The 27,081-nt window shown below is 42.8% G+C and overlaps 1 protein-coding gene across 4 annotated transcripts in view; it reads right to left on the bottom strand.

Annotated features, from left to right (window-relative positions):
• Nucleotides 1-27,081, bottom strand: part of COBL (cordon-bleu WH2 repeat protein) — a 304,124-nt gene that overhangs the window by 156,663 nt on the left and 120,380 nt on the right. For all 4 annotated transcript variants that reach the window (XM_061413311.1, XM_061413309.1, XM_061413308.1 and 1 more), the window contains one exon: nucleotides 22,071-22,168. In XM_061413311.1, coding sequence (XP_061269295.1) covers nucleotides 22,071-22,168 — 98 coding nt within the window. The remainder of the gene's footprint in view (nucleotides 1-22,070; nucleotides 22,169-27,081) is intronic.

Here is a 27,081-nt window from a genome sequence, read left to right as displayed (position 1 = left end):
CTTATATGTGGATGCAAGCTAAGTTGCTTCAGTCGTGTCCAACTCTTTGCGACCCTATGGATTGCAGCCTGCCAGACTCCTCTGTCCATGGGAGTTCCTAGGTAAGAATACTGGAATGGGTTGCCATTTCCTTCTCCATGGGCTCTTCCTGACCCAGGGATCGAACCTGCATCTCTTATGTCTCCTGCATTGCCAGGTGAATTTTTTTTTTTTTTTTTTTACCATTAGCGCCACCTGGGAAACCCAATAGACGCTTATATTCTCTTACAAAGGAAATTAATTAAATGGCTGCAAACAGTGCGTTAATTTTAACTCAGATTGTTTGCTGAGAGCCATTCCCTTCCTCCCATCAAGAAAAGAAGCAGACAACGAGGCAGTGACAGGAGGAAGGCCAGACTCTTGGTCCCACTTCAGAGGTGACACTGGGGACCACCAGCTTCCAGCAAACATCAGCCTCCCTTCTTTGATTTCGAGTGCCGTCACACAGTCACCCATCAAGACCAACTTCCCCGGCTCTCTGCTGCTATCTGAGACTCTGTCATTACATTCTCACTGATGAAATATGAGTGGATGTGATGTCCAAGCAACCTGCAGACTGGCCAGTAGAAACCTCTGTTCACAATCATTCCTTTTAATGGATGGAAAGAAAGATGAGGGTGGTCATCTGGATTCTTCTAACCAAGCACTAACCTTGAAAGGTTAGTGCTTCCATCCCTGGACAGTTCCAGTCCTGGAAGGGCTATGGTCAGAATCAAGAACTTCTGATCTAAGTCTCCAAATCTAGGGAATTTATTGTTATAGCTCCACAGCCTACCCTTACCATTTGGTGGCAGTTGTCAAAAGAGTTTGTGTGCCATGGACACTCTGCAGTAGAAGCCCTGAATTCGGGCAGACTGAGGGGGAAATGCACTACGATTTTATTTACTTTTTAACTGATCTACTATGTGTAGACATAGTGAGATGATCATATTAAGTCTAGTTAGCATCTGTTGCCACACTCAGTTACAGAATGTTTTTCTTGTGATACGAACTTTTAAGAGCTTCCCTCCTAGCAACTTTAAAATACACAATACAGCCTTATTAACTACAGTTACCAGGCTGGTACATGATGTCTCCAGGACAGATTTATTTTATACCTTTTATAGCTGTTAGTTTATACTTTTTGACTCCCTTCACCTATTCTGTCCCCTCCCCTCCCCCATGCCTCCGGGAATCACAATCCAATTTCTGCATCTATGAGCTCATTTGTATGTTTATTTATTTAGATTCCACATACAAGGGAGATCATATGGTGTTTGTCTTTTTTGTCTGACATGTCACTTAGCATAACGCCCTCAAGGTTCATCATCCGTGTTGTTGCAAATGGCAAGATTTCATTCTTTTTTATGGCTGCATAATGTTCCATTCAATACACGTGCCACATCATATCCACTTATTCATCGATGGATACTTAGGTTATCTCCATATTTTGGCTATTATAAGCAATACACATGGAAGCATATATATCTTTTCAAGTTAGTATTTTTGTTTTCTTTGGGTAAATATCCAGAAGTGGAATTACTCGGAGAAGGCAATGGCACCCCACTCCAGTACTCTTGCCTGGAAAATCCCATGGACGGCGGAGCCTGGTAGGCTGCAGTCCATGGGGTCGCTAGGAGTCAGACACAACTGAGCGACTTCACTTTCACTTTTCACTTTCACGTATTAGAGAAGGAAATGGCAACCCACTCCAGTGTTCTTGCCTGGAGAATCCCAGGGACGGGGGAGCCTGGTGGGCTGCCGTCTATGGGGTCGCACAGAGTTGGACACGACTGAAGCGACTTAGCAGCAGCAGCAGTGGAATTACTGGGTGATATGGTAGTTTCTCTTTTCATTTTTTGAAGAACCTCCATACTATTCTTCATAGTGGCTGCACCGATTTACATTCCTACCAACAGTGCACAGGGCTCCCATTTCTCCACATGCTCACCAGCACTTGTTATCTTTTATTTTCTTGGAAAGAGCCATCCTATCAGGTAGGACATGATACTCACTGTGGTTCTGTTTGCATTTCTCTGAGGATTAGTGATGTAGAGCATCTTTCCTTGCGTCTGTTGGCCATTTCTGTGTCTTCTTTGGAGAAATGTCTACTCAGATCCTGTGCCTAATTTTTAATAGAAGTGTTAGGGGTCTTTTTGCTATCTAGTTGTATGAGTTCTTTATATATTTTAGATATTAACCCATTATTGAATATATAATTTGCAACATTTTTCTCATTCAGCTGGATTCCTTTTCATTTTGTTGATGTTTCCGTTTGTTTCACAGAAGCTTTATAGTTTGATTTGTGCATGTGTGCTCTGTGACTTTAGTTGTGTCCAACTCTTTGTGACCCCGTGGACCGCAGGGTACCACGCTACTCTGTCCATGGGCCTTTCTCAGCAAGACTACTGGAGTGAGTTGCCATGCCCTGCTCTACGGGATCTTTCTGACCCAGGGATCAAAGCTGTGTTTCCTGTGTCTCCTGAATTGCAGGTAGACTTTTTACTGCTGAGCCACCAGAGAAACCCATAGTTTGAGATAATCCCACTTATTCATTTTTGCTTTTTTCACCTACACTTTTGGTGTCAAATCCAAAAAATAATCACCAAAACTGACGTCAAGGAGCTTACCACCTATTTCTCTTCTAGGAGTTTCATGGTTTCAGGTCTTACATTCAAGTCTTTAATCCATTTTTAGTTCATTTTTATTTACAGTGTAATATAGTGATCCAGTTTCATTCTTTTGCTTGTCTATCTAGTTTTCCCAACACCGTTTATTGAAGGCACTGTCCTTTCTATATATTTTTTATGGCTTTGTCATAAATTAATTGACCATATATGTGTGGGTTTATTTCTAGGCTCTGTTCTATTCCATTGATCTGTCTGTTTTTATGCCAATGCTATAATATTTTGATTACCATAGCTTTGTAGTACAGTTTAAAATCACAGAGTTTTCAGCTTTATTTTTCTTTCTCAGGATTGCTTTGACTATTCAAGGTCTTTTGTGGCTACTTACAAATTTTAGGATTGCTTTATCCATTTCTATGAAAAATGCCATTGGAATTTTGATAAAGATTGCAATAAATCTGTCAATTGCTTTGGATAATAAGGATATAAATATTAATTGTTCCAATCCATGAGCATGGGACATCTTTCCATTCATTTTGTCTTCTTCCATTTCTCTCAGCAATGCCTGATAATTTTCAGTGTACAGGTTTTTCACATCCTTGGTTTAAATATATGTCTATATATTTTATTCTTCAATATGCAATTGTAAATGGGTTTTCTTAGCTTCTCTTCCTGATAGTTTGCTATTAGTATATAGAAATGCAACAGATTTCTATATATTGAGTTTGTAATCCTGCAATTTTACTGAATTCATTTATTAGTTCTAACAGTTTTTTTTTTTTTTTTTGATGGAGTCTCTACAGTGTTTTATATTTGGTATCACATCATTTGCAAATAGCGATAGTTTTACTTCTTCCTTTCATATTTGGGTACTTTTTATTTCTTTTTCGGAGAAGGCAATGGCACCCCACTCCAGTACTCTTGCCTGGAAAATCCCATGGACGGCGGAGCCTGGTAGGCTGCAGTCCATGGGGTCGCTAGGAGTCAGACACAACTGAGCGACTTCACTTTCACTTTTCACTTTCATGCATTAGAGAAGGAAATGGCAACCCACTCCAGTGTTCTTGCCTGGAGAATCCCAGGGACGGAGGAGGCTGGTGGGCTGCCGTCTATGGGGTCGCAGAGTCGGACACGACTGAAGTGACTTAGCAATAGCAATATTTCTTTTTCTTGCCAAATTGATCCAAGACTTTCAATAATATTTTTATTAAAAGTGGTGAGGGGAGCATCCTTGTCTTGTTCCTGATCTTAGAAGAAAGTTCTCAGTTTTAGCCTTGAGTTTGATGTTATCTGTGGGCATGTCACAGATGACCTTTTTTATACTGAGGTACATTCCCACTATACCAACTATGTTGAGAGTTTTTATCATAAATGGATGCTGAATTTTGTCAAATGCCTTTCTTTGCCTCTGTTAAGATGACTGTATGAGTTTTATCCTTCAGATTGTTACTGTGGTACATCAGATTAATTGATCTGCTGATGCTGAACCATCCTTGCATCCCTGGAATAATCCCACATGATCATTGTGTATGGTCATTTTAATGGATTGTGGTATTTGGTTTGCTAATGCTTTATTGAGAATTTTTTACATCTACATTAATCAGGGATATTGGTCTATAATTTTCTTTTCTTGTGGTGTCCCTTTCTGAGTTTGGAGTCAGGGTAATGTTAGCCTCATACAATGAGTTTAGAAGTGTTCCTTCCTTTTTGTGCTTTTTGGAACAATTTGAGAAAGAGTGGTATAATTCTTTGAATGTTCGATAGAATTTCCCAGTGAAGCTAGCTGGTCCTGAACTTTTGTTTGTTGGATCCCCTACAGTTTTAAATAGTAGCCTTAGGTCAAACATCTGAGAAGGTGACTGTGTGCAGAACAAATAAGGACCAGTGTGCTATGCCCCAGTCTGGAACAGACCACACCCCTCTATGGGAATGACCACAGCCAGCCTTTCAGACTTTCTTGACCCTTGGCCATCCACATTCAGCTTGGAAATGGCTCTACAGCTTTATTCTGCTCTGGAACAAGGCTCTAGACTCAACCTCTCTCAACTCACCAGACTCATTGGTCCTGCTGAACTTGCAACATCCAGAGTATGATTTCCAAGAATTATCTGACACCAAATAGATACACATATAGTCTAACTTGTAATCTCTAATCATGCACCCTAACTTCTAGTCTCTGTTTCTCAAGAGTAAAGGAAACCCCTCAACACTATTTCTACCTTGCTCCTCAGACGGCAGCTTGGGTGAAGGATGGCATCCTCCTGATGGTGGAGGATGCTGGTCTCAGCAAAGCGCCCGAGAGTGGAGGAACACTCTCCTCACCTCGGGGACCTGCAAGGGGCTACTACTGCTCCCTTGGTAGCAGTGACAAAGGCCAAGAAAAGAAGGGGCTCTGAGGACCTCAGAGGACTGGTACCATACGGTAACATCATTTACAGTTCCATTGGAAAGGGTGCTCTTCCACAGGAGGTTGCAAAGCCTCATTCCGACACTGCTTAATCAAACAATCCACATCACTGTGACTCATCAGAAACATTCAAATGCAGCTCTGCTCCCACCCACCTCAGCCCCAGGAACAACCCCCCTCCTCCTGGACAAAGACCTTGTCACAGAACAGGCTGGGCTGGGTGGTCGCATTGGTGTCTGGCAGGCATTTGGAAAGGCAGCTGCAGGCATGGCTGCCAGGTCCCCTGAATCCCCGACCTACACGCGTAGATCAAGGAGAGGAGGGGCAGCAACAAATTTCCCAAAGCTGTCCACCGAAGTGTGGGACATCATTTCTTATTCTGAAATTCTGTCTCCTTTCCCCTTTCCAGTGAGGGATTCAATATTCAAAATCTTAGCCTAAAACTTCAGAGTGCTGGGCAATTGGGATATTCAGCACCAATAACTTTATTTTTCTATATTTGTGTGTAACCTGACTCTGCTTACATTGTTTGTTTCTAGTAACACAATGAACCAGAAATTGACTTTCAGCAGCTGTAGTTCTGAATGCGATACACATGCACTCAGCAGGCACGTGTGAGGTCCCTCCTCTGGGTTCTGGGCACTGGCCTAGGTGCTAGGGATAGGGTCATGAAAATGTAATAATAATAATGATAAATGGCTCCTGCCTTCAGCGAGCTTAAACTCCTTTCCTCATTTTTTGCTACAAGTAACTCTAATGTTGCAACAAAACCAGGATATGATGGCTATTAAGATCAGAAGTCAGTCCCTAAAAGCCGCAGCAGAGGTGATTTTTGGCACAGCCAAATCAACTGAGTTGACTCTAAAGAGAGGGTTAGACACCACATGTTGCCAGAGTCATAAAATGCACTTAGAAAAACAAAGACAGCTCTCCTTGGTGACAAAAAGACTGCACAGTTCATATGTGCCCTCAGCTTCATTTGCACAGATTTCAACCTCCATCCCCATAAATTAATACCTGGAAGCCAGATACCTAAGGTGCAGTGTGTACTGAAGGAGAACCAGTAAACACCTGACTCAACGGAAGCTGAATGGAGGGATATCACACCTGCTTGGTAGTATTTAAATTTTATTCCATGAGTTGTTTAGAAACTGTTCCAGGTCCCATTATGGTGGTGTGTATGGAGGAGGGCCTATGTCATCTGTGATGAAGATGCAAACACGCAATCTGCCAGCCTTTACTCAACACAGAGCATTCAACTCACCCCAAGACAGAGATGGAAAGGAAATTCAAAGGAAGGTGAAAATCATATTTTTTTTCTGTAAATAACTGAATTTTCAAAGAAACAAACTCCATAACCACTGCATTTATGACTTGCCTTCACTTTTGTTATAAAGCTAGAAAATCATCCAGATAATATAAGATAGAAATCTAACATGCTAAAAGAAACAATATCAAAAACAAATCACTTAGGAAACATCATTAAAAATGTATTCTTATAGTTCAACCAAATACTCTGATCATGATAGATACTCACAGATACCTATCTATATCTATGTTGTATGTTTTTCTCAAGCCAAGGAAGCAAAACATTCCTTTCTTACCTTTTAACTTTTCTTGGCTTTTCTGCCTCTCTTTATGTTCAAGCAGCAGTTACTGTCCAAGCTTATCAGATTATCTCAGTCTGATGCTAGGTGCCAAGATTCCTGATCAGTGCCTCCTGAAAGCTGGTCTCAGCACCTCCTCCAAAAGGAGGTCCCAGGCTCACTGGGTCACCCAGCAGGAAGCATCACAAGTAAGCGTTAGGCTTTACTGGAGACTGTCCTTCAAGAGTTATACTTATGATGTAATTATAGACTCACAGTGTATCCTCTGGGGCAGCAAACATTCTTCACCAGGTAAATATGGGCATCACTCTGACCATGAGATGAAAAGAAAGCTCTGGTCCTTCTCATCCCAGACTGAGGGTCAGAAGCAGGAAGGCATTTGTTCAGTGTGCTTCCAACCTAGAGTCACTGCAAACTGCCCTGAACATACCTGCGTAGACACACACACACACACACACACACACACACACACACACGGATAATCGGGAGCACCTGGCCGTGCCTCTGCGGGCAGCACGTCCTCCCATGCCCCCATGGACCATCTCACAGACTGAATCTCCCTGTGCAGACCCTGTCCTCTGTGTGGGTGTCTCTAGGCCAGACTCCACCTCTCCACCCAGGAACCAGGGTCCAGGGCCTTGGTTCTCAGCACAGAGCTTCATCTGGGAGCTCATTAGAAATGCCAAGTCACAGCCCTAGTCCCTGGCCCCCTGAATCAGAACTTTTACAAGACCCCATGATGCCCCATGTCTCTCCTGAACACAGGGTCCCCCAAGTGTCCGGTGGCCCTCTGGTCTCCCATGGCAGTGCCCCGGGGGAATTCTGCCCAGAGAGGGGCTTGGGCAGGGACGGGAGACAGAGGGAGACTGCTGTGTGAAGCAGCTGGCAGTCCTTCCTCGTCTTTTTTATTTTCTTCACATTCACTATTCTTATTCTATGAGTCAAGATTCAGCCTTTGGGAAGATACGGTACATATACAAAACATATACTACTCAGTCATAAAAGAGAATGAAACTGTTAGGTAGGTAGAATAGGGAAAAGGAGTCCAAAATGGCAGTGGCTAAAAGACAAAGAAGGGAAAAGCCCGCGAAAATAGAACAAAAGAAGGTCCGAGGACCGGAGTGAGGACCTCAGGTAAAACAAACAACACTCCCGGCTGGCCCGATTTACATAGGACAGGCCCAGGGAGAGATAAACATATAAAAAGAGGAGCCAAAGCTAGCTCTCTCTCTCTCCCCCGCGTGCTGGGGCACTCTTCTCCTCATGTCTTTGGATCAACGTGCCCTCACGCCTCGAAGATGGATTTTTCTGCTATCTTCTAAATAAAATAGAGCTGTAACACTGAGCTGTAACACTGATTTGTGTAACAGCTATAACATGGTGCATTCGAGACCTGAGAGCTATAACACGGTCTATCCAAGACACGCCGAGGGGGCTTTAATGCCCATCACTCCAAATCTTTGTTGTGATGAGACAAAGAACCGAGGAACATACACTCAAGTGACAAAATCATGCCATTTGCAGCAGCGTGGATGCAACTAGAGACTACTCCTGACTGAAGTGACACAGAGAAGGACAAATACCATATCAGTTATATGTGGAACTTAAAATGTTACACAAACGAACTTATCTACAAAACAGATTCCCAGACACAGAAAACAGACTTGTGGTTGCCCAGGGAAAAAGGGTGGTGGAGGGACGAATCGGGAGATTGGGATGAGCAGATGCAAGCTATTATACACAGTATGGATGAGCAACGAGCTCCTACTGTATAGCACAGGGAGCTGTATTCAATATCCTGGGATAAACCATAATGGAAAAGAGTATACTTAATATGTAGGTATAACTGAGTCACATAGGCTTCCCTTGTGGCTCAGATGGTAAAGAGTCCGCTCTCAATGCAGGGGATCTGGGTTTGATCCCTGGGTCAGGAAGATTCCCTGGAGGAGGGCATGACAACCCACTCCTGTATTTTTGCCTGGAGAATCCCATGGACAGAGAAACCTGGTGGGCTACAGTCCATGGGGTCGCACAGTCAGACACGACTGAGTGACTAACACACATGACTGAATGACTGCTATACAGCGGAAATTAACATAACATTGTAAATTAACTGTATTTCAGTAAAATTTTAAAAGGATTCAGACTCTAGAAAGCAAATCATTACATACATTGCTAACATTGCTAATACATACATATTGTGCACTGTTTATGAACATGTAATCATTGACTGTATTTTATTAATATATAAAAGCTTCAAAAGGGCTGTTACCCTCTAGGGAGGAAGGGGGCTCTGTTCTAAAGGGAGTTTCATCTACATCCAAAACAGTGAGGCCAGAAAGGAATCTGGAAGTGGGGCGCCCGGGAGGAGTGAGGTGGTGGGGTTTGGGACGTCCTCTGAAGGCAGCAGGTGGGGATCCGAGCTGGACTGCAGACGGAGTAAGGAGAACAGAGGAAGTAAAGGGACCCCAAGCTTCAGGGTTCAGCCACCGTGACAACGCAGCTGCCTTTCCCAAGGCAGAGAAGGGCTTGGAGGGACCGGGGTCTGCTTCTCTTGCTGTCTGGTCTCAGAAGTGACTCGAATCCCTCCCACTCCACCAACCCCTGTGAAGACAGCTGTGGTTCTGCAGTTTTGTGCTTGTCCACCCAGGAGCAGCAGAGGCTCACAAAAGAAATGCAGAAATTAGGGGGAAAGCAGATACGCATATTTTAAGGGAAATAAGGAAAATCAGAATTTTGAAAGGAACTTTTTTTACTTCTCATTCCTACAGACATTAAATCCTCAGCCAAAGGGTAGAAATCCATGTTTCTTCTTCCCACTATGAGAACTAAGTACTGGCCTGAGGCCCTTCAATCAACCTTTCAGGCTCCAGTTAGAGGATATTTTCCCCATTCTAAGAATCCAGTACTTTGAAAAAAAATTCCTTGAGGCTTTAAAAACAGAACCTTCCTCTGACAGTTTCCAGATTTGCACTGGAGAGCATGCAACATAAAAACTTTAAAAACTACTTTGAATGGGCAAATAGGTATGCAAAGCAGCTTTGGATCATTTTTCTAAATTACATTTTTGGATCTGTGTCCTTCCCACTGTTTGAGAGAAGCTTCCTATCCAAGACACTGGATTAGAAATGAAAGCCTAAGCGGCTACAATGACTGTGATTTGTTGCTGACGGCACTACCCTTTGGAGAAACCACGAGGTAACATATGTTGTCTTGAAAGCCATAAAACTCTCACTCTTTGATTCCCTAATACCTTTGCAAGTCCCTTTTATAATGAAAATCCCCCAAATGAAAATGGGCTTTTTAGCCGGAGAGGACCCTCTCATTTCTTATAGTTCCCGAGGGAAAAAAGGAACAAGGAGCCGAGCCATCGCCCAGTCCGGCGAGTGTCAGCTACGGATGCCCCCCCTGTGCCTGGTGTGTGTTCAGCCTCACTTAACCCTCTCAGGAGCCCTGAGGTGGAGGTGACAAACCCCTGTGCACACGGGGGAGGTGAGCCTGAAGGTCGCAGAACTGTGTGTGCCAAAGTCAGAATCTAGAAGCGAAAGCCAGGAATTTCCCTCTTCCTGGACGATCACACCTCCTTTAAAAAATTGAGACCATTGTTGTACTAGAGCAAACTGTAAATGATGCTAGAGCAGGAAAAGTGAAAAAGCACAACTCTGTCTCTCAGAGCTGCCTGTAGGCACCAGGGGCTCAAGCGAGTACATGAAGTGACACGCGCCAAGTTGGGCTCTCAGTCTTTCACGTGACTCCCCTCTGCTTTGAAAACTTTTTCATATGCTGATTATTTTATAATTCTGAACACAGAACACTTTCGAAACACGCTACACTGTTAAATCTCTCTTCAAAATGAATTTACAACAAAAATTAGTGCTACATCCCAAACGAGGCTTATCACTCAGGATGTATTTTTCTCCTCTTGATTTTATGAATGCTCCATAAAATGGCAACTTTCAGCTGGGAGTTTCAGCAGGACTCACTGTACCTGTACAAATACTGCCCTCCTGTGGCAGATCTGACTCCACACACACTTCGGGGAGCCAGCTCTTAACACAACTTGGGATGGGATTTTTATCAGGCCTGGGCAAGCTGGGGAGACATACAGGATATTGGAAAAGTATGGGATTCTGGGCACTACATTACGGAATTTGCTTTACAGCTAAGTTTTTAATAAGTTTTCCTGAAAGTTTCACATTACTGAAGGGCACCTTTTCAACTTCTGGGCTCCTAAGGGCAGGACTGTAATATGGCAGCCACCTTCATTCAGGCCAACAGTGACATTTCAACCTGGACCGAGAGCTCATTCAGGCTTTGGATGGAGAATCACTTCGGAACACAGTGAGGGTCTCCGAGGGACCCTGAGGATGGTAGAGGATTTCTGTAACTGCCCAAACAGGGGAAACGGCCCCAGAGGAATTTTTTTTTTTTTTAATTGAAGCAATGCTTTTTAAAAGAAAGTGAAAGTGAAAGTGAAGTCGCTCAGTCGTGTCCCACTCTTTTCAACCAGTGGACTGTAGCCTACCAGGCTCCTCCCTCCATGGGATTCTCCAGGCAAGAGTACTGGAGTGGGTTGCCATTTCCTTCTCCAGGGGATCTTCCCGACCCAGGGAATGAACCTGGGTCTCCTGCATTCCAGGCAGACGCTTTAACCTCTGAGCCACCAGGTCATTCCCCAAAAGATTTTATAACTTAATGGTATCTGGTATGGCTCAAGCTGACACATTTTTTTTTCTTCTGAACTTTTTATTTTATATTGGGTCACACCCGATTAACAATGTCATGACAGTTTCAGGTGGACAGTAAAGGGACTTACCACACATACATGTATCCACTCTCCCCCAGACTCCTCTCTCATGCAGGCTGCCACATAACACTGAGTAGAGTTTCTTGTTCTATACAGTAGGTCCTTGTTGGTTACCCATTTTAAATATAGCAGTGTGTACATGTCCTTCCCAAACTCCCTAACTATCCCTCCCCGCAGCAACCATAAGTTCGTTTTATAAGTCTGTGAGTCTCTTTCTGTTTTGTAAGTAAATTCATTTGTATCATTTTAGACTCATCAAATTTACAGCATTTAAATGAAGGCCCACAGGGTTGCAAAGAGTCAGACAGGACTGAGCGACTGAACTGAACTGAGGGGCTCATACATGGCCATCACCGAAGTTCATTTTGCAATCTGCCCAAAGTCACAGAGTTAAAACCAAAACCAGGATTGGAACTCAGGTCCCTGTCCTCCCACACCAGAGCATTATGTGCCACCTTAGCAGACGCTGCAGTGTTTCTACATATGTGGCATTTCTGTGCACTGAACTACAAGTAAGGCCGAGTGCCTTGTTCCATCAACATGCAGAGTTCATCCCGCTATATGTGCCTTAGGAAAAGAGCAGAGGATGCAGACAGAGACGCCGGGGCCATTCCTACCTCGACACTAGTCACATGCAGTGGACCCCGGCCACGTCCCCACCGTGTGTCTCGGGGGCTACATCTGTGGGGTTCCACAGAGGCACAGAGAAGGCCAGTTTCCCTGAAAACATCAAATCCAGGAAAACTGCTTGAAATTATTTGTGAGCTGGTTATACCCACTCTGATTCAAGGATCCTTGATTAAGAAAATGAAGATAGATCTTGGAATACAGTAACTATTAGTTTACATGAAATTAATCTTTCTAGGAAAGACCTGATTACTTTGGCCATTCACATATGTTAGGATACTTTTTAAAATGCAGATCTAATCTCTTCCAGCTCTTCGGGTTACAGATATAAGAAACCAGTTGCATATTCTCAAGGAAAAATGAACAATAACATCTGGAAGTTTTCTAATAAAGCTCCCATCCAGTTTACTCACAATTTCAAAATGCTTCCTTAAAGGTATTAGTTGAGCTCTATACTTGCTAACCCTTACAAGGATGCTGCAGGCTGGATGGTGTTACGCCCATCACACAGATGGGTCAACAGAGGCAGAGAGGCCCCTCTGCTGCCAAGAAATGAAGGGTCAGCTCCACACCCTGAGGGTTCTGCCTGTGCTCAGCTAGGAGTCAAGAGCTTGGGGGAAATTTCTAAAAATGGGAGCTTCACCAACATGCTTGATTGAGAACATAATCTCAAACACAGACAAGATATCACAGACATAAAAATACAAATATGAACACACAACATATTGATAAACATAAACAGACATCAACAGATTTGATCAGCTACTAGGCTTCTGGAAGCTGGAAATTTTTGCCTCTGGATAAGGAAGGCTGCTCTTATTTTATAGCGATGTGGGGAGGATGAACGGAGATCGTAGAAGTAAGTGCAGGCCTGGCAGGCAGGCGGGTGGTGGCAGCTGTGAGTATCATACTCTTTGACCAGCATCATTTTAGTAAGTGCTGTCTTGCCCTAGGGCTTCAAACCCAGTAAACTCTTATTTCCAGGCCAATAATTAATCTGCCACATTACAGAAATTCAGTTGTTGACTTTGATTTCTAGTAAAAAGTCACCTGTAATTTTAAAAATGAAAAAAAAAAAAAAGCCCATCCTAGAGACCATCCATATATGTATAAAACACTCTTCCCGCTTCCCTTAAACTACTCTGTGTAACCACCTCAACCTGCAACACAATAATGTTGAGTCTTCACAGCTAAGAATGTGGCCCATCTTTCTATCTGCACAACTCTACTTTTGTGTGTGTGGGCTTCCTGGGTGGTGCTAGTGGTAAAGAACCTGCTGTCAACACAGGAGATGTGGGTTCGATCCTTGGGCTGATCCCCTGGAGGAGGGCATGGCAACTCACTCCAGTATTCTTGCCTGGAGAATCCCATGGACAGAGGAGCCTGGCAGGCTACAGTCCGTGGGGCTGCAAAGAGTCGGACATGACTGAAGCGACTTAGCATGCATACACTCTTGTGTGTATTTGTAGGATTTTATGATTTTCCTCATAAATGCTTTGGATATTTCCAATGAACTTTTTGCCTAGGTCTGTTTACCTATCTATCAATCTATTTATCACTGTATCTATCTATCGGGTCTTCCCTAGTGGCTTAGATGGTAAAGAATCTGCTGCAATGCAGGAGCCCCAAGTTTGATCCCTGGGTCTGGAAGATCCCCTGGAGGAGGAAATGGCTACCCACTCCAGCATTCTTGCCTGGAGAATTCCATGGACAGAGGAGACTGGTGGGCTATAGTCTATGGGGGGGGGGGGTCACAAAGAGTCAGACACAACTGAGCAACTAACACATCGATCTATCTCCCTACCTATGTCATGCATGTGTTCTTGTGCTGCATTAGTCAGAACAAAAAAATTGCATACAAATTAACAATGTCTACTACAAATTTATGCTATTGATACCATCCATTGCTGTAGAAAAAGTAATACTTGGCATGTAATAATGACCAAAGAGGTACGAGTGGTCCAGCCCTTCAGGATAGTTCAATAGGTCTCCTACAGAAACAAGGTAGTTTGCAGAGTGCATGAAACATTAGATGACATTTTTCAACAATCTGGGGCCAAAACTGAGACTGATGAAAGTCTTACATTCTAATGAAGCCGTGGATGTTTTAAACCATTCTCAGTGAATTTAAAGGCTTCCCATGTGGCTTAGTAGTAAAGAACCTCCTGCAATGCAGATGTGGGTTTGATATCTGGGCCTGGAAGATGCCCTGGAGAAGGAAATGGCAACCCACTCCAGTATTTCTGCCTGGGAAATCCCATGTGTCCATGGGAGCCTGGTATGCAACAGACTATGGGATTGCAGAAAGTTGAACATGGCTTAGCAAGTAAAGAGCAGCAGTGGATTTAAGTCTGTTTTATAGCAAAGTAGCAGCATTGGTGGTGTGGTTGCGGCAGGGAAAGCCTTGCTCAAGATTAGACAGTCGAAGAAGAGCTCTTCTTAAAGGTCATTACATAACTGCATTCAGGCTGATTTGGGGTCAGATGAGAATAATGGTTACAGGCATTTTTATGGATGAGCGGCAGCCACTCTGGGTTCGAGCCCAGGCTGTGTTCCCACCATGAGTTAAATCCTTCTTCTTACTGGAAACCAGTAAGATTTGGTTGTCAGGAAAGTTGAGAGCTGATTTTCACAGCCTTAAAATATAGGGTTTAAAGGGGAAACAGCTTCAAGCCCTGGATATCAAACTCCTATGTTTTAAAGAGATGTGTGAGAAATTGAGAACATGCAGATGCCTTTAGATAACTGTCACGAGGATTAACACATTTACTTAAATTAAAAATATGACTTTTTTTTTAATCCAAAGTAAATGTGACTTGGATTTTCAGTTGGACAATAAGGGCCCATTTCACTAATTAGTTAATGTGGCAGATGGTCTCAATAAATTACATGGACCAAATCTATATAGCTAAGATCCTGACAAAAATAGACAAAGTTTGGGATGAGATGTTTTTAAATGACTAAAAAGTGCTGTTTTGGCAAAAGTGAGTAACAACTGACAATATCAATTTCCTCAAAACTTACTGATGATATAGATTTAGAAAGTGCTTGTGGCATCTATGACCACAGTCTCAATTCTTTTCTTTTTTGGTAGATGAATATTAACTAATCTTTGGCCAACCAACATATACATGTATCAAATCATTATGCTGTGCACCTAAAACTAATATAATGTTATAGGTCAATCATGTCTCAGGTTTTAAAAAGTAACCTTTGCTATTCCTTAGCCCAGGTCAACACGTTAGTAAAATCAGTAGCTACTACACATGTAATTCTAACCTCAGGCTTCTGAAAAAATATAACACGAATGAAAACCAGAGTATGATGTCAAATTGGTCATTTTGACTTACTTAAATTTTCTAAAAATAATTTATACAATTTCAGTAACCATATCATACTGAATTATAATACTCCTTTACATGTATATAATACTTTATAATTAAAATTTTCCATATATGCTATTTAATTTATACATATATGTTCCTTTAGGAGGGATACCTTCAAACATTATATTTTAAAAAAAGAAAGTGCCTCTGAGAAATGAGTGTAATTATTATTTGAGAAATCTTGATAAAGTATTTTTTTTCTTATATCTCCCATGAGTCAATAACTCTAGTATTACTGAGTAACAAATCCCCTGACAGATCAAATGGCTTCTAAATCTTGGTTACTGACTAATTCAAAAGAGAACCTAGTCAGGCACAGACAAAAGATCAATCGAAATAATAGTTTATGATAGATCACTATGGGATTGGGCTTCCCAGGTGTCGCTGGTGGTAAAGACCCTGCCTGCTAATGCAGGAGACATATGAGACACCAGTTAGATCATAGGATTGTGAAGAATTGGACAAAACTGAAGTGAGTCAGCACGCATCCACACCCTATGGGATTAACCAGAAGGACTTCAAAGAATTAAAGGACTGTTATAACAGGAAAGTTTTCCATCCTCTAATAATTATTTATTATTTATTATTTATTTTATCAGAGAAGGCAATGGCACCCCACTCCAGTACTCTTGCCTGTTTTTTATATATTATATAGTATTATAAATAAATACTGATATTTATTGGTATTATATTTAGTAAAATATTTCCTCAGGATTTGAATCAATAAAAATGGAAAGAGTCACAGGATTAATCTGAAGCTATTCTGCTTTTATCTATAAGTTATGCTCATTAATGGATATAAGAAATAAACTTAAAAATTACCTTTCATCTTATTAAAAGATATCTTTTCAAGAAAGATTTACTTTTCATGCTTAACAATTATGTATCAGCAATTATATTTATATTGTCTTTATGTATTTGCAAATGTAATAAGAACTCAATATAGAATATTTTCCTACTCACAGTTTTATGATCACATAAAATTTAAAAATCTAATTTAAACAGACATTTTATATCACATTTCACTTCAAGTCTTTAGAAAATACTTTTAAGAATAAAATATATATTGGATAGAATATAATTTTACATGGGGACTGGCAGGGAAGTATTAAGAAAAAGAATAATAATGCAAAATGTTTTCTTGTTATAGAAGAATTTATCTATGTGATTGTATCAAACTTTATTAGACACATTTAAAATGTCAATATTTATAGTATGCTATGAATTTTTTTCTCTTTCAAGCATTTAAAATTATGAAGAAGCTTTCTACATGCCAGTTTTGAAATGTGAGGTCACCAATGGTTTTTTAAAAATTCCTTCAATGTATACTTGCAGAATTTAGGAAATAGGGCTCTGTGGCTCCTATCATCCATCAGCTGGCTCCTATCAACCATCAGCTGGTCCTAAGAATGAGAGGAAGTGGTTCTAGACGGTGCGACTCAGTTATTTCAACAGAGGATCCATCCCACCACGCTGTTTGGGGCGGGAGAAATGGAAACTAACACATGTGGAGACTAACACGTTCCTCATTTTCCGAGTGTACCAATGGGCAACTAAAAGCAGCTACGTGAAGCTTTATGCATCTTTCTAGATTAAAAAAATCCAAGAAACAAAAACCAACTAGGCCACTTTCTAATTTTGCCGCCCGGAAGGCAGTGCGAAGCTGCCAGAAGCCCCCTGGGTGTGAGTGCTCACATCTGAAGCCCTCCCCAGTGTGGGCACAGAGGCGTCCTCCCAGCTGCCCACCCCAGGCTGCCCGAGCTGCTCGCCTGGAACATAAGCAGGCCCCAGGTCAGCTCCAGGTGCGAGCAGGAGCACACACCACAGCCACTCTTAGCAGCTATTCAAGCCAAACACGCCAGCCTGGCCATTCCATGAGGCAGCAACATCTGCATAATCAACTCTAATCCAAGGCCATGACCCTCAGCTAAGAACCTGAAGGTTCTAAAATAGCCCCTGATCAGTGCTCACAGATCTGAAAACAACAGTTTTTAAATTCATGACTCTTGAGTATAGATTTTTTTTTTGTCTTTCCCCCCAAAACAGCTCTTTTGCTTAGAAAATTATGCAACATGAACAGATCTGAGATGATGATGCTGTTCAGTTGCTAAGTTGTGTCCGACTCTTTGAGATCCCGTGGACTACAGCATGCCAGGCTTCCCTGTCCTTCACTATCTCTTGGAGTTTGCTCAAACTCATGTCCATTGAGAGTCCGTGATGCCATCCAACCACCTCATCTTCTGGTGACCCCTTCTTTTGCCTTTTATCTTTCCCAGTATCAGGGTCTTTTCCATTGAGTTGGCTCTTTGCATCAGGTGGCCAAAGGACTGGAGGTTCAGGAGCAGTCCTTTCAATGAATATTCGAGGCAATTAAGTAGATTTTGAGAATTTCTATGTTTTAAATTCAGTTTACCACTGCAGTGCTCATTGGGTATACACGAAACTCACCAAATATCCCATTCTCTACCCATAAAAGGCGAACAATAATTACACGTAACTTCATTGTGTAAAAGAGTTTCCCTTGATCTGGATGGTCGGGGACCTCCAGCCAGAGAATCACCAGGGAGCACTGGAAAATACAGCTTCTAGGCCCCACCTACCCTCCCAAATGAGGATCTCTGGGGGCATGACCCAAGAATCCAGTTGTTACACTAGATCTTAAGGTGATTCTGAACTGAACTGAAGGTGATTCTACGGTATCTTTCAGAACCACTGGGTTAGGAGAATAAATAATGCAAAAATGATACAAAAAAGTATCACATCAAAAACATTAAAATACCAAAGTTTTAAAGCAAGGACAGATATCTGCCCTTATTGAATTTAGCCAAAATGATATCCTTTTAAATACATTCTCTATAAGAGGTTTATACACACAGATGCATATTGTTTTCCTTTAAGTAGATAAGGGAAGACTCACTTGAGCTTTAAATGTCACCATTTTTCCCATTCTGTTCTCAGACATTAGTAGACTATCTGCCATCACAGGATTTTAGAAACCATTTAAAAATGATTTACTCAAAACCTTCCTGTTCTTAATGTAGAAAAATTGAGACTCAGGCTTGTCAGACATGTGCAACGTGTGGGCGATGAGAGCTAGGCTCTGGAAACACAGGTGAGTCTGAACTTGGGCAGCTTTTAACACCAGGATTCACTGAAAGTGTGTAGCTCAGGATCCTTTACCTGTAAAATGGGGTTGATAACTACCTCTTTCACCAGGTTTATAGCAGATTAAAGGAAGCTACTTTTAGCACAGCAGCTCAAACAATAGAAGCAGAGAGAAACAAGGAAGGAAGAAGCTAATGCCCAAAACAACAAATAACCTAGGAAGGTTACAACTGAACAAGAGAAGTTGAGCACAAAACAGAATAAAATAAATGAAAAAGATGAAGTGCATGAGAAAGGAAAACAGTTCTAGTTAGTCCAAGACTGAAGAAACACAGAGTACAACAGAGACAAAACCCCTGGGACCCACAGACCAGGCTTCCTTGTTATCTGGGACACTTTTGCAGAGAATCCTGCCAATCCATCAGGGCAAGACTGTCTGGATGTTTTAGGCTCTTATTCTGCTTAAAGGCATTTCTAGATTTCTTTTCATTGGCTTTGCTGGCAGTTTCATCTATCAAAAGTAGCAAGACACAGCAGAAGGACTCCAGAGAGAATTGTGAAGACCACGCAGGACAGCCCTGCCTGCAGTCCCAGCAAACTGACCTTGGAGCGTCAGGAGCCATGTGCTCAGCCACCAAAAAGAACAAAATCTGCAGCAATGTGGATGGACGCAGAGGTTATCACACCACGTGAAGTACGCCAGACGGAGAAAGACAAATACCATATGATATCACTTTGTGGAATCTAAAATACGATACAAATCAACATATCTATGAAACAGAAACAGATTCACAGACACCCTATATTCAGTATCCTGTGATAAACCACGATGGAAAAGAATATGAAAAAATATATATGTGTGTAGCTGAATCACTTTCTTGTACAGCAGACATTAGCACAACATTGTAAACTAACTATGCTTAAAAAAAATTTTTTTTAAAAAGATGTCAGGTATAGGAAACCCAACCTTTATAGAGTGAAGGGAAATTCACATGGGAAACTGAATTTGTAATTTCAAGTAATTCTGGCAGAAAAGGAAAGGATAGGGGAGGGGGGAAGAGGAGGGGACAGGGGTGGGCTAGGGGGCTCAAAGATCTTAAGTAGAGACACACATGAAGCACAGATTTTCAAAGGACACGTGGGGTAAACACATATAGTCAGTAACGACAGGGAACCACAAAACCACAATCAAAGCATCAGAGGATCAAGAGCAAAGAGCTAAGTGAAGTAGCTCAGAAAGAGAAATATTGAAATAAGTTGCTCAGTCGTGTCCAATTCTTCATGACCCCATGGACTGTAGCCCACCAGGCTCCTCCATCCATGGAATTTTCTAGGCAAGAGTACTGGAGTGGGTTGCCATTTCCTCCTCCAGGGGATCTTCCCAACCCAGGGATCGAACCCAGGTCTTCCGCATTGCAGGGAGACGCTTTACCGTCTGAGCCACCAGGGAATCGCTATATTGTGCATTAACACATATATATGGAATCTAGAAAAAGGGTACAGATGAACCTATTTGCTGGGCAGGAACCGAGATGCAGAAATGGAGAATAGATGTGTGGACACAGAGTGGGAAGGAGGAGCTGGGACACAGAGAGCATAGCGCTGCCACACACACACTCCCAGGCTTCTCTGGTGGCTCAGCAGCAGACCCACCGCCAAGCAGAAGTGGGTGTGCTTAGGCACTCAGTCGTGTCCCACTTTTTGCCAAACAGACGTAGGTTCAATTCCTGGGCAGGGGAGATCCCCTAGAGGAGATGGCACCCCACTCCAGTATTCTTGACGGGAAAATCACAAGGATAGAGAAGCCTGGTGGGCTACAGTCCAGGGGCTCACAAGAGTCAGACGTGGCTTAGCAACTAAACAACGTGCAAGATAGCTAGCTAGCGGGAAGCTGCTATATAGCACAGGGAGCTCAGCTCGGTGCTCTGTGATTACCCACAAAGCTAAGCTAAGTTACAGTGCTCAGCTAAGTTACCCATTTAGGAGTGCATGGAAGGGAGGGATATATGTATAAATATAGCTGCTTCACTTCTGTTGCACAGCAGAAACTAACACAACGTTGTAAAATCCCAGCCTGCCAATGCAGGAAATGTAAGAGACTTGGGTTCGATCCCTGGGTCCAGAAGATCCCCTGGAGGAGGGCATGGCAACCCATTCCAGTATTCTTGCCTGGAGAATCCCATGGACAGAGGAGCCTGGTGGGCTGTAACCACAGGGTTGCAAAGAGTCGGACATGACTGAAATGACCTAGCAGGCATGCACACATGTAAAACAATACACTCCAATGCTTTTTAAAATCAATGAGCCAGGATTTGGGAGAAACGCCTGAGTTCTCTCTGGCCACAAGCTTCCACCCAATCTGCTCACTAAGCTCTCACCGGTGAACCAAAGCAGACCCAGGATCTAACCCTGGGACTCTGAGCAAGTTTCTTTATTTCTTTGTGCCCCAGCATCCCCACTGGGACCTGGGGTAATGGTTATATTGGCCCCACAGGCTCTGGAAGGTCAAGATACATGGAGGAACAGACACAGAGGTCCACATGATAGGAAGAGAAGGCTCTGGACCAACCTGCGTTCACCCTCCTCACGCCTCCTCTAATGCTCTGCAGATGGTGGACGCTTCCAAACCCAGCTGGTGGGTTAAATGCTAATGTTCCACACAACAGTTCTTTTTCTCATGCCATCTACTAGTGAAAAAATACTTGACACAGCAAAATAAACCTTTTAAACCCAACATAATAGGGTTACAAGCACTTCCTTTCTTTGTAGCTAGAAGGCATATATGACTTGAGAATTTCCAAGGTGATTTTTAAGTGTCTTCATTTTTTGTTCTCTGAATTATGACTTCCCTGGTGGTTCAGATGGTAAAGAATTAGCCTGCAATGTGGGAGATCCAGGTTCAATCCATGGGTCGGGAAGATCCCCTGGAGAAGGGGAACATGAACGTGAAGTCGCTCAGTCGTGTCCGACTCTTTGCAACACCATGGACTGTAGCCTACCAGGCTCCTCTGTCCATGGGATTTTCCAGGCAATAGTACTGCAGTGGATTGACATTTCCTTCTCCAAGGGATCTTCCCAACCCAGGGATCGAACCCAGGTCTCCCACATCGTAGACAGACGCTTTACCGTCTGAGCCACCAGGGATCTTTGTGTAAATGTAACCTGTACCACACATTCAGCCATCCATCCATCCAGAGGATGTTTACTTAGCTTCAGCCTCCTGTCAGGACTACGTAGGTACCAGCAGAGAAGGCTCATGGCTTCATGTTCTGTCGGTAAATAGAACACCATCACCCAAGACCACTTAGGAATCAAGTGTAGGGTATGGGCAGGCATTTCAGGGCACACTGACACGATATGGTCCCTTTTCCCTGAAGGGATTAATATGCTTACATATATTAAGAAAAATTCCAAGACAGGCAGAGGACAAACTACTCAAACAACTCTGTACAGAACACAGAATCATATGTGTATGTAATCAATTACCTTACTATTGCTTCTTTTATTAACTTTGAAAAATCCCAGAAATTTTTTCTTCTCTTTGTCTGTCTCATCGTTGCTGAGTGAAGATTTTCTAAAGGTTTCTGAAAAAAATAGAAGTACTAAGTTATTTTCTGCATATGAAACAAGAGATTAAACACTTTAAAAATCTCAACAAATGCTTCTTTGTTTTACTCTACTCTTAGACTTTTATTTCATTCTTATAAGAGAATAAAACCATTAACTATTTCTTTCAAAGCATTTTGAGCCACCTAAAAACCTCCAGCTGGGTTTAAGAAATTACTAAATGTTTTTACAATCTTTGGTATTAAAAAAAAAAAAAAAACAAAGAAATCCCAACGTTCTAGGGCAGTACTGTGCAACAGAAAAATAAAGGGATGATATAGGTAATTTTAGATTCTCTAGTAGATGCATCAAAAAAGAACCAGATGAAATTAATTTCTATATGTTTTAGTTAACCCAATAGATCTAAAATATTATCATTCCGTCACATAATCCATATAAAAGTATTAATGAGGTTTTGGTATGAAGCCTTCAAAATGCAGTGCGCGTGGCACAGCGTGTCTTGACTTGGACTGGCCGCAAGTCACGTGCCTGTCGACCACACCTGGCTGTGACCATCAGACTGGACAGCACAGCTCTCGTGACTGAGACATCTGTGCAAAACACCTGCTTTACGAATTATGAGAGTGGTGGTCAAGGATGAAGCTATATAAACTACATCAACAGCTCCCCTGCTTGGAGGGCCCACTGGTTTCCAGAACTTGGAGGGACCATGCTGGCTTACCCGGGGACATCTGAGACAGCCACATCGGCCCCCGTATGACCCACATCCCTGGATTTTCCTTCCTGTACATCAACCAGGATGTTTTCCATTTTCATTTCAGGCTCTAGGGGCCCATTTTTCTTCTATTGTGTTCTTTTATTCTTGACTTCTAAATGCTCCATCTTCTTCTTTTCCTGGAGTTTTCTTCATTGGGATTTTTCAAGCTAGAATGGGGATGCTCAGGTTCTAGGCGAGGACACCAGAGCCCAGGCAGGGAGCTGAGGATGGAGGCACGAGCTGTGGTCTTCAGGATGGGGTGGGACCACCTGCAGCAGCATCCCTGGGGGCCTCGGGCCACAGGAGACACCTACATGGGAGACTCTGGAGTGGGGCCCAGCACCCTGCACTCAAAAAGCACCCTCACCCTGGGTGCATAAATTGTGGCGACCGCACTTGACAGCTACGGGAGCAGCAGGTAAGGGCGCTGTGGTGTGGGCGTGCTCTGGCCTCAGTACACTCATCTGCAGGTAAGGGTGCTGCGGTGTGGGCGTGCTCTGGCCTCAGTATACTCATCTGCAGACTAAGCCTGGCACACTCAGTGCCACCACGGCCTCTACGACCATTATCCACTGATCTGTTGACACTTTGAAGGCCACTCCAGCCCTTGTCATCAACTCATCTGTTCTTCTCTTCCAAGACACAGATACGGCCAGAGGAGAAGACATTTAGATGATGCAGGAGAACGGAAAAATGAATTACTCCGCACCACTGCCAAGTGCCGAGGGACAGGCCACCAGTCCACTGGCGGCATGGGGACTGGACTTCACAAACTCTGCCACCAAAATACCAACCCAAACCAGGTAGACATCAATGAACTGCTCACCTGCTAACCTAGAATCCCATATTCCAACTAAAGAAGGCCGACTTGGAAGTCAGTGCCCCTGTAACATGCATTAACACAATACCATCTTCACAACGAAGCAAAAACCAAGCCCCTGGGTCCCTTCAATCCGTCAGTAGCAAAGGCTCCCATTTTAATCACAAGGGTCAGGCCTCTCAGCTGCATGCAGGTGGCTCCAGCCCAGCCCATCAGCAGCCTCACACCACACGACAACCAAACCAGCAAGGAGACTGGCTTCAGCGGTGAGCATGCATCTCCCCAATACACATGTGCACATGGGGTTCATGGTTAATTGCATCAAACCCTTTGTTAGGCACAGAGCCTATAGTAAAATATTCTGTACTACAGAGTAAAACTGTATGTGAACAAACAACAGTTTGCACCAGAATGTGTGTGTTTTATTTTTTAATTGAAGGATACTTGCTTTACAGAATTGTAAATTGCTCTACAGAATTGACAGAAACCAACTAGTTTCTATCAAAGATCAACATGAATCAGTCAAAGGTTTACCCACGTCCCCTCCCACATGAACTTCCCTCCCACCTCCCTCCCAAGTCCATCCATCTGGGTTGTTTCTAGAACTGACTGCTCTGGGACCGGATGTGCAAAGTGCAGGATATGATACTGCCTGAGAGTTGAGGGAGCAAGAACACATCACAGGCACATGGGCTGTTACGCCAACCTCACCACCATAGACCGGGTCAAAATCGAGCCTCTCATTTCTCCCCCTGGACAGGGCAGCGGCAGGTCTCCAGCGTCAGGACGGAGGCTCTGGCTGCTTTAGCACAGCGCTGCCCCTCGGGGCCCAAGAGCCTGCAGCCCCCAGCTGTCCAGCTCTGAGCTGAGGCCCAGGCAGACTGTCTAATCTGTGGCTCTGGACCGATGGGGCCTCCGGTGGGGTGTGCGACTGGCAGGCACTGGGGGAAGGATGATATGGAGAACAGAGCGGGAGCACCTGGCTCCCCTGACAGTGTTCCCACCAGCCAAAGCTCCACGTGGTACCCAGTCAGGCCTGGAGAAAATACTCATTTACAAGCCTGAACCCATCGCTCTAAATGTATAACAATTTGAGTGTGGAATTTATTTTATTTTGATGTATTCTCATTTACTAAGACTTAAATATGAATACAAGTGGGGGGAGGACATACTTCATCCTCAAAGCACATAATGTTTGGAAACATCAGAATGACTTAGACGGTGATACAGGTGAGCTGAGGGATGCAAAGGGATGGAGCATGCAGCAGGGACCCCTGAGGACTGGCTCATCCGAAACATCCACTCTTCCGGGTGTGGAAACAGAACAGCCGTCAGCAAGGGGAACCAGGTCTGTGCTGCATGAAAACAACCGATTTGTAAGCGCCCATCCTCATCACAAGACCGCTGGGTACAGGGTCAAAAAAGAACAGTCGTGATAGCTCTGATCCAGCTTTTCCACGCTTGCAGCTAGATGGTATACCAACATCAAATCACTCAGAACTGATAAAGCCTTCATATATATGAGCTTTCTGTTCAAAACAACTATCTATTCATGGTGCTGCTTTTTTTTTTTTATTGGACTATAGTTGATTTACAGTATTGTGTTAGTTTCAAGTGTAAAGCAAAATGATTTAGTTATACATATACATATGTATGTATAGGCACTTCCCTGGTGGCTCAGATGGTAAAGAGTCTGTCTACAATGTGGGAGACCTGGGTTCGATCCCTGGGTTGAGAAGATCCCCTGGAGAAGGAAATGGCAATCCACTCCAGTACTCTTGCCTGGAAAATTCCATGGACAGAGGAACCTGGTAGGCTACAGTCCATGGGGTCGCAAAGAGTCAGACATGACTAAGCGACTTCAGAGAGAAACATGTATATATACACACTCTTTTCAGATTGTTTTCCATTATAGGTTATTATAAATATTGAGTATACTTCCCTGTGCTATCCAGTATGTCCTTGCTGTTATTTTATATACAGCAGTGTGTATATGTTAACCCTAAACTCCTAATTTATCCCTCCCCCACTTTCCTCTTTGGTAACTGTAAGTTTATGTTCTATGTTTGTGAGGCTATTTGTGCTTTGTAAATAAGTTCATTTTTATCATATTGTTTTAGGTTTCACATATAAGCAACATCATATGTTTTTCTTTATCTCCCTCACTTCACTGAGTAAGACAATCTCCAAGTTCATCCATGTTGCTGCAAATGGCATTATTTCATTCTTGTTATGGCTGAGTGATATTCCATTGTTACCATATCTTCTTTATCCACTCAAAGGCTAATGAACCTCTGGGTTGTTTCCACGTCTTGGCTACTGTAAATAGTGCTCCTATAAACCCTGGGATGCAAGCATCTTTTTGAATTAAGAGTTGTCTTTCCCAGATATAGTTCCAGGAGTGGGACTGTAGGATCATATGGCAATGTTTTTAGTTCTTCAAGGAACCTACAGACTGTTCTCCATAGTGACTGTACCAATTTATTGGGTTGGCCAAAAAGTTCATTTCAATTTTTCCATAAGATGTTATAGAAAAAAACCCAAATGACTTTTTGGCCAATCCAATACATTCCCTCCAACAGTGCAGGAGGGCAGGAGGGCTCCTTTCTCTCCACATCTTCTCCAGCATTTATTATTTATTTACTTATTATTTGTAGACTTTTAAACTATGGCCATTCTAATCAGTTTTGATTTGCATCTCTCTCATAATTACTGATGCGGAGCATCTTGTCACGTGCCCATTGGCCATCCATGTGTCTTCTTTGGAGGGACACCTATGGTGTTTCTTAAGAGAGAGTCCCTCTATTCGTAGCAGTAATCTGCAGGGTATGATGGAGGAGGTAACGGATGAGGAATATGAGGTGTGGCTGAGGCCACAGCACTGTCACTGACACTCGGACTGTGGTTCCAAACCAAAGCTGCGGGACTTTTTGCATTATATTTTTTTTAATAGAAGTGAAGTCTACTGTTAAACACTTTAACAAACGTGGACAGAAATTTCTGTAAAATATGAACACTCATAATTTTAATGAGCCTCTTAGAGTATGTGTGTGTATAGTCCAAAAGGTTTATATAAATCTCAATACATGTGTGTGCGTACATATCTATGTACATATGTTCATGCATATGTATATATGTATTATTAAATATAATACATATCTATTTATAATAAATATAATACATAAAGTATATACAATTTATAAGAAATGAATGGAAAATCTGGACTAATCACGTCCATATTTGTCTATGACAGAAAAGGTCAGATTTCACAATCCACACCGCCCCAGTTTCTGCAGTGGGCAGGATGGACCCTGAAGGCAGGCAAGAACAGGTAAGAAGGGTACACTGCCTCT

The sequence above is a fragment of the Bos javanicus genome, chromosome 4, assembly GCF_032452875.1.
Source record: "Bos javanicus breed banteng chromosome 4, ARS-OSU_banteng_1.0, whole genome shotgun sequence".
Taxonomy (NCBI): Eukaryota; Metazoa; Chordata; class Mammalia; order Artiodactyla; family Bovidae; genus Bos; species Bos javanicus.
Note: the sequence above shows the minus strand (reverse complement) of the source record. Positions and strands in the feature narration are given on the sequence as shown.